This window comes from Sus scrofa, chromosome 13 (genome assembly GCF_000003025.6).
Source record: "Sus scrofa isolate TJ Tabasco breed Duroc chromosome 13, Sscrofa11.1, whole genome shotgun sequence".
Taxonomy (NCBI): domain Eukaryota; kingdom Metazoa; phylum Chordata; class Mammalia; order Artiodactyla; family Suidae; genus Sus; species Sus scrofa.
Window position 1 is genome coordinate 136674567 of NC_010455.5, and position 13043 is coordinate 136687609.

The following is a 13043-nucleotide window of genomic DNA, read 5'->3' on the forward strand; positions in this document are numbered from 1 at the left end:
TGGTGTGTTTTTGGATCATTCATTTTTAAATCAAAACATACATGAGTCAGTGTAAGCATCTATTTCATTATGTCTTCTAATGTTTCTGTGAACTTACGTATTGAAATAGTCATGCTTGAACATCTATTGATGTTCACCATTGAAATACTAAAATTTCATATTAAAATAAATATCATTACCATTTACTTTCCTTTTATTTCTCCTTAATATTTTAGTTGGGGCTTTACATTTATTTTCTTTCTTTTTTTAAAAAAAATTTTTATTATAGTTGATTTACAACATTCTGTCAGTTTCTCCCATACAGCAAAGTGACCCGTTTTACATATAAATACATTCTTTTCTTCACATTATCCTCCATCCTGTTCAATTACAAGTGACTAGATACAGTTCCCTGTGCTATACAGCAGGACCTCATTGCTTATCCACTCCAAGTACAATAGTTTGCATCTACTAACCCCAAACTCCCAGTCTATCCCATTCCCTTCCCCTTGCTCTTGGCAACCACAAGTTTGTTCTTGTGCCTTACTTCATAGACTTTCACTTAGTATGATAGTTTCTAATTCTATCCATGTTGCTGCAAATGGCATTATTTTGTTCTTTTTTATGGCTGAGTAGTATTCCATTGCATCTATACCACATCTTCTTAACCCATTCATCTGTCAAAGGACATTAGGTTGTTTTCATGTCTTGGCTATTGTGAATAGTGCTGCAGTGAACATAGGGATGCGTGTATCTTTTTCGATGTAAGTTTTGTCTGGATATATGCCCAGGAGTGGGATTGCTGCGTCACATGGTACTTGTATATTTAGTTTTCTGAGATACCTCCATACTGTTTTCCATAGTGATTGTACCAATTTACATTTCCATCAACAGTGTAGGAGGGTTCCCTTTTCTCCACACCCTCTCCAGCATTTGTTATTTGTATACTTATTCATGATGGCCATTCTGACCAGTGTGAAGTGGACCTCAGTGTAGTTTTGATTTGCGTTTCCCTGATAATTCGTGATTTGAGCATTTTTTCATGGCCTATTGGCCATCCGTATGTCTTCTTTGAAGAAATACCCATTCAGGTCTTCTAACCATTTTCAATTGGGTTGTTTGTTTTTTTTGCTGTTGATTTGTGTGAGTAGTTTGCATATTTCAGAGATTAAGCCTTTGTCAGTTGAAACTATTTTCTCCCATTCAGTAGGTTGTCTTTTTTTTTTTAATGCAAAAGTTTCAAGTTTGATTAGATCCTATTGGTTTATTTTTGTTTTTATTTCAACTGATTTATCAATGTTAATTTTGTGTATTGCTGCTTTGCTGAATTCATTGATCAGTTCGAGTAGTTATTGTGTGGAGTCCTTAGGGTTTTCTATATATAGTATCATGTCATCTGCATAGAGTGACAATTTTACCTCTTCTCTTCCAATGTGGATACCTTTAATTTCTTTTGTTTGTTTGATTGCTGAAGGTTTTTCTCATTTCTTTTCCTATGGTCAATTTCTAGCTTCATGCCCTTGTGGTCAGCAAAGATACTTGAAATAATTTCTGTACTCTTAAATTTGTTCAGGTTAGTTTTGTGCCCTAGATGTGGTCAGTCCTTGAAACTATTCCATATGAACTTGAAAAGAATGTATATTCTTTTTTTGGATATAATTTCCTGAAATTATCAATAAGTCTAACTTTTCTATTGTGTCATTTAGAATCACTGGTGCCTTACTGATTTTCTGTCTAGAGGATCTGTCCATTGCTGGGAGCAGGGTGTTAAAGTCTACTATTATTGTGTTCCCATCTATTTCTTCTTTTACGTCTGTTAGTGTTTGTTGTATGTATGGGAGAAGAAGCACATACATTGATGAGTGTAATATCCTCTTTTTGACCTGATCCTTTTATCATTAGATAGTATCCTTCTTGTCTTTCTTTATAGCCTTTGTTTTAAAGTCTATTTTGTCTGATGTGAGTATTCCAACTCCTGCTTTCCTGTCTTTTCCATTTGCATTAAATATCTGTTTCCATCCCCTCACTTTCAATTTGTATGTGTCCTTTTCCTTAAGGTGAGTTTCTTCTAGGCAGCATTTTGTAGGCTCTTATTTTTTTATCCAGTCTGCCACTATATGTTTTTTGATTGGAACATTGAGTCCATTGACATTTAAGGTAATTATTGATAAATATGTAGTTATTGTCATTTTAAACCTTTTTTTTCTAGTTGATTCTATGTTTCTCCTTTGTTCCTTTTTTTTTTTCTTTTAGATATGTATACTGGCTTATTTAAGTGATTACTTTCCAATTGTGATTTCCTCCATCCTATTTCTTCTTTCTTCTTTTTTATTTAGAGAAGCCCTTTTAGTATTTCTTTTAGATGGGTTTAGTATTACTGTACTCTTAGTTTTTGTTTGTTTTAGAAATTTTTTATCTCTCCATCTATTTTAAATGATATTCTTGCTTGGTAGAGTTTTGTAGGTTGCAAATTTTTCCCTTTCAGAACTTTGAAGATATTTTGCCCCTCTTTTCTGGCTTGTAGTGCTTCTGTAGAGAAATCAGCTGATAGCCTGATGGGGGTTCCCTTACAATTAACACTTCATTTTTCTCTTGCTGCTTTTAGAATCCTCTCTTTATCTTTAACTTTTGCCATTTTTATTATAATATGTCTTGGTGTGGGTCTGTTTGGGTTCAACTTGTTTGGGGCCCTCTGTCCTTCCTGTATCTTGATATCTGTTTCCTTTGGATTTAGAAAGTTTTCAGCCCTAATTTCTTGAAATACATTTTCAATCACCCCTTTTTTTCTTCTCCTTCTGGAATCCCTATTATGCATAAAGTGGCCCACTTTATATTATCCCATAAATCTCTTATATTGCTTTCATTTTTTTCATTTGGTTTTCTGTCTGCTGTCCCAACTGAGTGATTTCCATTATTCTATCTTCCAAGTCACTCATTTGTTCCTCTGCATTATTCATTCTGCTCATTAGTGCCTTTAACTCAGCTTGTGTCTCTGCAAATGAATTTTCTAATTTTTCTTGGCTCTTCCTTATATTTTCTAGTTCCTTTCTAAAGTAATCTGCATTACTGTTCCTATCCACTCTTAATTTCTTCATATTCACTCTTGATTCCTTCAGTATTTTCACTATGTCCTTTTTGAACTCAGTGTTTGTTAGATGGCAGAAGTCTCTTTCATTGTTTGCTGTGTTAGGTAAATTCTCCTCTTCTTTTAGCTGGAAATGGTTCCTGAGCTTCTTCATTTTGCTTGTATTTTTTTCATTCTGTGAGTTTAGGAAAAATAACTGCTGTAGTGTTGGAGGACTATTTATATGCACAGGTGCCCCTGGGTATTTTGGGAGGACTTACTACTTATTTTTAGGGTGCTGCACGTGCTTCCAGGGAGATGGAGGCAATGAACAGGGCTTGTAGCCAGTGCCTGATTGCTGGGTCCTTGACAGTGTCAAGGACCTGCATCCTAGTTGCATGGCCCTGGGAAGTGGCAGTGACCCTCAGGCAGGTGTAGGCAGCATCTGAAGCATTTGGCAGTGGCAGTGGCAGGGTGTGTGTGTTCCCAGAGGAGTAAGAGCAACAGCAGGTGGTCCTCAGTTGCAGTGCCCTCCTCTCTGCTGACCTCTGAGGGGACTAAGGCATTGGTAGGGCCTGTTCCCGGACCCCTAGTGGTGGCAGGCCACACCTACCTCTGGGGTCTGAGATGACTGAGATTGCCCCTGTCACTTGTAGACCACACAGGAGGCGCCCCATTGTGCTTAGCCCCTTAGGAGGTGCTGCCATATGTAGCCCATGCAAGAGGCCCCTCACTGCCCACAGCACCGCCTCTCAAGAATCCACACATGTGCAGAGAAAGATATTCCTATGGCAGTCCGCCCCTCCTCCTCTTGCCCTCCCCAACAGTGATGCCTTGCTTCTTCTGTGGGCCCAGACCTCCTCCCATGTTTCCCTTGGCTCCACTCCCAAGCCCTTGGCACGCTGCTCCCTGGCCCCTCAGGCTGTCTCCACACAGCCAGCTCTAGTCCTCTCTCTGGAACTGACCGCCAGAGCCTGAGTCTCAGCACCCAGCCCCCACCTAAGCATCTCAGGTGGTGATGTCCTGGGAGGTGGTACTGATGGTCTGTCCAGTCCTCTCTGTGCTTTTCCCTCCTCAGTCCAGCTGATGCACTTTTCTGAGAGGCTTTGAGGTCCCTCTGTCTTGCCTGATCTCCCCATCAGGAGGCTTCCCAGGGTGTGGGTTCCTTTCCTCTTTCGCAGCTCCCTCTCAGGAGTGCTAGTCCCCTCCTAGCATTGACTCCTCTCTCTCTCTCTCTCTCTCTCTCTCTCTCTCTCTCTTTCTCTCTCTTCCTTTTCTTCTACCCAGTTACGTGAAGAGTTTCTTGCCCTTTGGGGAGGTGTAAGATCTTCTGTCAGTGTTCAGTAGAGGTTCTGTGTGAATCATTCTGCATGCAGATGGTTTTTTTTTTGATGCATTTGTGCGAGAAGGTGAGCACCGCATCTTACTCCTCTGCCATCTTGATCCCCAACCTCCATTTATTTTCTTTTTGAAATCATATATATGGATGGTTAGTGGCAGATATTTGATTCAGCAAGGCACAGGGGACATTGCTAAATGCTTGTTATAAAAAGTGGGCATTTGTCCTCTTTGAGTGGAGAACCATTATTTTAAGCAACCCTTAAAATCCACTTTAAAGTTGCCTGCCAGTAGGGTGACTGTTCCTTGGTTTGCCTGAAACAGCCCTGATTTACTCCTGTTGTCTTGGCGGAATTATTAATTATGTCCCTTTCAGTGTCCAGAGTCCCTGTTTGGATGATAAATTATATATCACACACTGTTAGGGGCATTTCTTCTTCTTTGCACTGTGATCCCGTTATTCCCCTTTTCAGCAGCACTCTCTGTGTCTACCCAGTCTTTGACCAAAAGTGCTTAGCATCTCCACCATTGAACTTTTCACTCCGAAAACCTGCCAACCTTCTCATTTACTCATCCTTGAAAAATCTGAGATTACTGTTTAAATACCTTCAGTGCTTTGGCCTTTTTCCCTTCCTCACTGACTCCATCCTGTCTTCACCGATTCTCTTAACTTTTCTATTTCTGGCCCTTCTACCTTAATCCCCTTTCCACTTATTTTTCAACATAGTTTTGCTGTTCTGCCAGATTTTCATACTTTTGCAAAATTAATTTTGCCTTATCTGACAATTTGCAACTTCAAATTTTTGCCTATAAATAGATCCTCATGGCTATGTTAGCTCCAGTTCTCTTTTTGCTTTGATGTATGTCTCTGATGTTGACTCGTATTAAAATAAGCCTTCCTCAATTCCATTTTTAGCTGACTGCTTTATATGTTACCTTTGGATCCTAACATAAACTGTTCTTACTCAGATATAGAAGTATCTCCAAAGAGCATTCTTTTGCTATTTGAGGGAATGCCATATTTTTGCTTTATTTTATTTTTTTAAGGAGTAAAGGAATTTTAGCCTTTGGATTAAGATGTTGAGCTCCCAAGCATTTTAAAAATGCCTAGTCTTAATTTTTTCATTGTGGTAAAATATACATCACATGAAATCTATCATTGTAACCATTTTAAAGTATACAATTCAGTGGCATTAAGCTTATTCACAGTGGTGTGCCAGCATCACCATTATCTGGCTCCAGACCTTTTCATCACCCCAAACAGAAAGTCCACAGCCATCAAGCAGTCACTCCCCTTTGCCCCTCTCCCAGCCCCTGGCAACAACCCATCCGCTTTCTGTCCCTATGGATTTGCCTCTTTTGAACATTTCATATAAATGGAATCATATATTTTGTGTGTGTTTGGCTTTTTCGCTGAGCAAAATTTTACACATTCATCCACGTTGTAGCATGTGTTATTACTTTATTTCTTTGATTTCCTTGCGTAGACCTCATTTTGTTGTCTATCCATTCGTCGATGAGTCTAATTTTTCTCAAATCTTTACCCTAACCTAAAATGACAAAAGGAGAGACCTTAGCAGGATAAGGGCAGTGAATGGTCCGTAGACATTTTAGATGATAATCTTAGTGATTGGTGTGTGGCTAACGTCGTGGAATAGAGCGTGTGTGAGAGGCAGTAACTTTGGGTGTATTTTCTTTATTCTGGTTGTTTTACTATGTTTGTGTGTTTTATTTTTACCTAATTATAATCACACTGAATAGAAAATTTTGCATGCTGCTCTTTTTTTTCCCCCCCCCACAAAAGTCATTCATTTAACAGATTGCTGAAAACCTGCAATGTACTGAGTACTGCTCTGGCTACCTCTGATGAATACAAAGTTTATGGTGGAGATATGACTTGAGAGTCATCAGCTTACTGGTATTCTGTAAAGCAATGGGACTCATGGGACTCTCCTAGGGGAGAGTCCACAGCACTGAGGAGAGGCCCTAGGACTCAGCACTAGAGTCCTCTTGGAGATGCAGGAGTTCCAGGAGAGAAGGAGGCTGAGGAAGAACAGGCAGCCTGGTCAAAGCAGGAACACCCAGAGGAAAAAGTGCTTTGAAGGGAGTGGCCCCTTGTGTCAGGTGCTACAGAGAGAGACAGAGAAGAGGATTAACCACTGGGTGTGGCGAAATGGTTGGAATGGAGCTCAGTAGGGTGGAGAGGATCACAACCCACGGGCAGGGTGCTGAGGAGCAAATGGTATCATATTTTAATACATATCTACATGTTTTATACCGTCTTAAACCTACTTTGGTGGCAGAGATGGTTGTACGTTTTGCTCAGCCACTTATTGTCTTCCTGCTGTGTGACATTTACATTGTTACTGTTACCAACAAGACCAAAGCAAGTCGCTTTATAGACTTTCTTTCCTACGTTTAGCATCATTTCCTTTGACGCGAGAGACAGAAAGGAAGATGCTGATCTATGAGCAGAGCATCTTGAAGGTTGATGATTGCCATTTGCTCAGATACTGTCTAAAAGAACTGCCTGCTTTGCCTTTCCTCCAGTGGTGTCTGAGGGGCCCCAGCTCCTTGGCTGCAGTTGTCATTCAGGCCATCCCAGAACAGGTCTCTCCTTTCGTCAGCTTGGAAGTTCTTTTAACCTTGAACAGAGACTTGAATGACAAGAATGAAACCCACATTATGGCATGAAAACTATATATAGCTCACAAAATAGTCATGTTGAGCAGAAATGCATGGACAGCAGTTGCCAACCCGTATGGAACCAGACTTAAGTGGGGTGCTGGCATTTGTTATTAATCATTTTTCACTAAGGTCTGGTGAAACCTTAAACCAGATATGGCTGAGGGAAGTACACCCTCCATTCCTGTGTTCCTATGCATTCATATAGATGTGATCAGAGCTGGAATTTAAGGATGGTTCCCCCTTTCCAGGAAACCCTGCAAATCCCTTGTTGCAGCTGCCTGCTGATATCAGGCAATTGCTTTCCATGCATGCCTGGGGTGGGGTTTTATAAACATTCCCAGCTTATCATAGAAAGAGAACAACTTCCGGGCTGATTGTCATCTCAAAAATGTCGTCCCATCTCCCTCTCCATTCCTCAAAGACACCCCACTGCTCTATAGTCACTTCTTGGTCACATTATGAGTTGTTCTAGAAGCAGCAGCAGATGTCTTTCGAAGTCTGCTCTTGAACTGCTTCCTGCCCAGCACAGCAGCTCAGCAGCTCAGCACCCAGGACCAGCGTGCTGCTGGTGCAGGCTCTGGGAGGTGCTGGCTCCACTGGAACCCATCTCCAGTGATCTTCTCCATTCTAGCAGGGCAGATACTGCTATTGGCTGGGTTTTAAACAGGAGGGTGGAGTGGTGGGGTTGGGTGAAACGGGCATAGATGGGGTCAGAGATGCCTGTGAATCTCCCCCCTCCCTTCAGTCGGCTCCTTTTCTGGAGAGGTCCTGATCGCCACAGATCATCCCCAGGGTGGAAGGTGCAGTGGCACATAGCAGCTCAGTGGAATGATGGAATGTTCTAGAACAGGCAGACCGGGATGCTTTCCTACACCCCTCCTGGCTCTGTGACCCAAATAGATGACTTAATGACTCTGAATCTCATTTTTCTCACCAGTATTAAAAAAAAAAAAAAAAAAAAAAAACAGAAGGATGATATAATGCCTCTTTAAATTACTGCAGAAAATCCATGTGATAATGTACGTAAAGTGCCCACCACAGAGTGTGACGCAGGACGGGCTCATCAAGGTGGACTGGTACCACCATTATCTCACCACCCAGACTCTTTCTGACTTTTGTTGCTCCAAGTTGATGGCTCAGACCAGACTTTTCAAGCCTCTTTCTCTTTGTTTCCTACTTGCAGGGGGCTTTGTGAAGAAGCATGGCCAGCCTGTTGTTTCCAAAGCCTTGGGGTAAGTTCTGGGGTGTTTAACCCAGGGTAGGGGCTGGACTGGCTTTTCTTGCTGCCATGACAGGACAGCCTAGGGAGTAAGTCTTCTCAAGCATCCTGGGTTATGAAAACTAAAGCAGGAGCCTATCGAGGTCTGACGTGTCAGTCACACGGCATCTCCTAACCTGGCAGCTTCTGTAGGTAGCCCCTCTGACAGCTGTTGGCCAGCTGCTAAGCAGAAGTGTTCCCTGTGGCTATAGTCTGCAGGGTTCTTTAACAATCAAAGCAATGGTCAGGAGACTTAATTAAACTGACTTAGAAGAGGCAACCCATATGTGATATTTCTTATGGAAGCTAAACAGGTATTTGGTAGAGCTAAGGTAACAGGGGCTGCTGTAACAGGCAAGCCCCCAAATCACAATGGCTTAACACAGGGAAAGTTTCTTTTCTTTTCTTTTCTTTTTTTTTTTTTTTTGTCTTTTTGCCTTTTCTAGGGCCGCTCCCTCGGCATATGGAGGTTCCCAGGCTAGGGGTCTAATTGGAACTGGAGCTGCAGGCCTACACCAGAGCCACAGCAACGTGGGATCTGAGCTGTGTCTGTGACCTATACCACACCTTACAGTAACACTGGATCCTTAACCCACTGAGCAAGGTCAGGGATCAAACCCGCAACCTCATAGTTCCTGGTCAGATTTGTTAACCAATGAGCCATGACGAGAACTCCAAAAAGTTTATTTCTTACTCAAGCAAAGTCAGTTCACATATTCTTGGACAGGTGGAGAACCTTCCATTATCTTCTAGGGACCCGGGCTCCGTCTGTTTTGTGGCTCCATCATGTTCTAGGCCTTGGAGCCTCTGCAGATTCTGCATCTGGCCAGAAGAGTGGGAAAGAAAGAGTATGGAGAATTGCACAGGAGGTTTTGAAGCCAAGAAGTGGCAAATAATATTCTGCTTTCTGCTCACAATCTATTTGCCAAAATCCAGACTTTAGCCAGAGCTCAGTAGAAATCGGGGAGCCCTGACTTCAAGGGAGGCTAGTAAATGAGGGCTAGCTGCATGCATGCCCAGGAGGTAGAGGAAACAGATTTTGGCACCACAGATTTTCCAGAGGGTACATCAGAAAAATGTGCAAGGCGCAGAATTGGGAAGGCTGCCCTTCACTAGTTTCTACACACAACTTCAGTGACTTGGGTGGGGACAGAGAGAAAAGGATCTGCATTGCTGTGAATTCTCTGCTGATCTCTTTCCAGGGACAGATTTGCAGCCCCTGCAGTCGAGACCCGTCCTAGCATCTGGGGAGAGTGCCCACCAAAGTTTGCCACCAAGCTGGGCCGAGCGGTGGTCAAAGAAGGACAGATGGGGCGATTCTCCTGCAAGATCACTGGCCGGCCCCAACCGCAGGTCACCTGGCTCAAGGTGAGGATCCGCCTGCCCTGACTCTGGGTTAGACCCCTGGGCTAGTGGAAGGGGGCTAGACCCCCTTCTGTGTCCACCCTAGATGTTCCTCAAGGCTCTCAGGTGGCTGATGGCCATGCCTTTTCTTGCCTGTTTGCACACTCTCCCACTATTACTCAGTCCATGATGTCCTGGAGTCCACACACACACAAAATGTCTGGGTCAAGACAGACCTGACCTTGTCAAGAGTGGAATTTGGGAGTTCCCAACGTGCCTCAGGGGTAATGAATCCAACTAGTATCCGTGAGGACTCAGGATCAATCCCTGGTCTCACTCAGTGGGTTAAGGATCCGGTGTTGCTGTGAACTGTGGTGTAGGTCACAGACGCAGCTCACATTCCATGTTGCTATGGCTGTGGTGTAGGCCAACAGCTGTAGCTCTGATTCAATCCATACCCTGGGAACCTCCACATGCCATGAGTGCAGCCCTAAAAAAAAAAAGACCAAAAAAAAAAAAAAAAGTGGAATTTGGAGTTCCCGTCGTGGCGCAGTGCTTAACGAATCCGACTAGGAACGATGAGGTTGCGGGTTCAATCCCTGCCCTTGCTCAGTGGGTTAATGATCCGGTGTTGCCATGAGCTGTGGTGTAGGTCGCAGACGCAGCTCGGATCCTGCGTTGCTGTGGCTCTGGTGTAGGCTGACAGCTACAACCCCTAACCTGGGAACCTCCATATGCCTCGAGAGCAGCCCACGAAATAGCAAAAAGACAAAAAAAAAAAAAAAAAAAGAAGAAGAGTGGAATTTGAAGTCTGGGACTGATTTCAAGCCACAGCTCCCTGTCAGAAAGCCTCTAATGCTGGGCAAGTCATTTGATCTCGTAGAACCCTTGAGGCACAGGTGGATCCCACCTACCTCAAAATGCTGCTGGGATGCTCCATGTGGGAGTGGTTTAAAAATTACTCAGGGCTGGGCATGTGAAGGCAGAGGTTGGAGATGAGGTGGGGGAGAGGGGAGAGAGGGCAGCAGAGGGAGGTGGATGGAAACTGGGGTGGAGGATCCCGAGGGAACACTTGGGGTCAAGGCCAGGGAGAGTAGGTTTTTAATAGATGGAACTCCTGAATAAAAATGATTGAAGTAAGTCAGAAAGAGAAAGACAAATACCATATGATATCACTTACATCTGGAGTCTAATATACAGCACAAATGAACCTGTCTAGAGAAAAGAAACAAACTCCTGGACATGGAGAACAGACTTGTGGTTGCCCAGAGGGAGGAGGAGAGAGTGGGACGGACTGGGAGTTTGGGGTTAGTAGATGCAAACTATTGCTTTTGGTTAAGCAATGAGATCCTGCTGTGTAGCACCTGGAATTATACCTAGTCACTTGTGATGGAACATGATGGAGGATAATGTGAGAAAAAGAACGTGTATATATGTATGACTGTGTCACTTTGCTGCACAGCAGAAATTGACAGAACATTGTAAATCAACTATAATAATAATTTTTAAAAAAAGCGATAAGGAGTTCCCATTGTGGCTCAGTGGGTTAAGAACATGATGTAGTCTCCATGAGGATTCAAGTTTGATTCCCTGATCTCACTCAGTGGGTTGAGGATCCAGCTTTGCTGCAAGCTGCAATGTAAGTCATTGATGTGGCTCAGATCCAGCGTTGCCATGGCTGTGGTACAGGCTGGCAGTGGCAGCTCTGTGTCAACCCCTATATGCTGTGGGTTTGGCCATAAAAGGAAAAAAACCTGAGAGATGGGATGCCTTTTCTCTATTTCCTGATTCTCTGTTCCTGACCTGGAATAGGAATAAAAGGAAGAGAAGGACAAAGGAGAACTAAAGCGAAGAGGGTAGGATTTCCCACCTCGGGCTCCTTTGAAACAGGTTCCATACACCTGCTCTAAGCTGGGCCAAGCACCCCAGCGCGTACATAACGCCTTGAGTTGGGGCCCTTGGGTTGTCCTAAGGCTGCTGGCCAGGCGTGCTGACAGAGCCCAGAGCAGAGGGCCCGGCTGCCCAAGCCTGGGGTCTGGCCCACCCAGACTGGCAGGAGGTAGGGCAGAACCAAAAGGTGAGGGGCCCCTCTGACCAAACTGCCTGTGCCATCCCCAGGGAGATGTTCCCCTGCAGCCCAGTGCCCGTGTGACCATGTCTGAGAAGAATGGGGTGCAAGTGCTGGAAATCCACGAAGTCAACCGAGACGACGTGGGGGTGTACACGTGCATGGTGGTGAATGGGTCGGGGAAGGCCTCCATGTCAGCTGAGCTCTCCATCCAAGGTAGCAGGTTGGGGGCGGGGAGAGGGCAGGACAGTCCCTTCCCGGGGGGCCCCCCCCGCCCTCCCGGGAGGAGCTGTTTGCTCATCACACGTTTCTGTGTTACATGCGTCACACTTAGGTACTCATGAATCTGTTCCCAGGATCAAGATCTTGAACCAGAAGAAAGGAAGTGGGCAGGCAGCCCAGACACGGCCTCAGGGATATGGGGGAAGATGCTTCACGTGTGTCCCCATGCCTGCATCTTCCCCCTTTCCTTCTCGCTCAGACTTCTTTTTTATTCACACCTCTAATTGCCTTTTGGGATAATGGACATTGCTCTTGTCTTGCCATCACCCCAGATTTAACCCACCTAAAGTTTATCTTATCAGCCACCCTGTCCTTCAAATCAGCTCTTGCCCTCTTACCCAGGCTGGGCATCGATCTCAGCATCGCCTTTGACCCCTGTCTTCTCTCTGTTGCTGTAGTTATAGCCCTGGTCCGCTCTCCTCTTGACATCGCTTTGAATACGTCTCCTCACCTGCCCCTGGGCTCTGCCAGGTGCAGCCTCGGGAAGCCAGACTGTGTGGCAAGGAAGAAGATTGGCGTTACTTTGTGGGGGCGGGATGGGATTTGGGGGTCAGGGAGGGAAACGACCCTCACTCTCTCTTCCTCCTTTCTTACGCTCGCTTCTTCTATTTTTTCTCTTCTTCATCTCCTTCCTTTCTCAGAAAATAGCCCGCCTTGCTCTCTTTACATTTTTGGCTCGAGTGTTTTCGCAACCCACAGGAACAAATGTATTCTGCATTGCAACATTTATATGGATAAATATAAATATGGATATCCAGGATGGATAAAACAAGTTTCACGAAACAGTCCCATGCTGGTGTTTTCTCTCCCATTCTGCATCACTAAAGAAAAAAAAAAAAAAAATCCAGTCCTGACCAAAAGAGCTGGGCTCCACAACTCACTATGGTCAGGACCTGCTGATGGGCATTGAGAGAAGTGTTTTCACCTCTCCCCCTTTACCTGCCTCAGCCCTGAATTAGAGAATTGGTCCCTTCTGAAGCACCTAATGACAGAATGGTGCGCTGCCTGGAATTTCTTGGAAA

At 44.3% G+C, this 13043-nt stretch overlaps 1 protein-coding gene across 10 annotated transcripts in view; it reads left to right on the forward strand.

The window, feature by feature from the left end:
* The window catches only part of MYLK (myosin light chain kinase), a 299797-nt gene that overhangs the window by 164689 nt on the left and 122065 nt on the right, over window positions 1–13043 (forward strand). For all 10 annotated transcript variants that reach the window (XM_021070234.1, XM_021070231.1, XM_021070236.1 and 7 more), the window contains 3 exons: window positions 8253–8301; window positions 9530–9695; window positions 11790–11955. In XM_021070234.1, the coding sequence (XP_020925893.1) occupies window positions 8253–8301; window positions 9530–9695; window positions 11790–11955 (381 nt within the window). The remainder of the gene's footprint in view (window positions 1–8252; window positions 8302–9529; window positions 9696–11789; window positions 11956–13043) is intronic.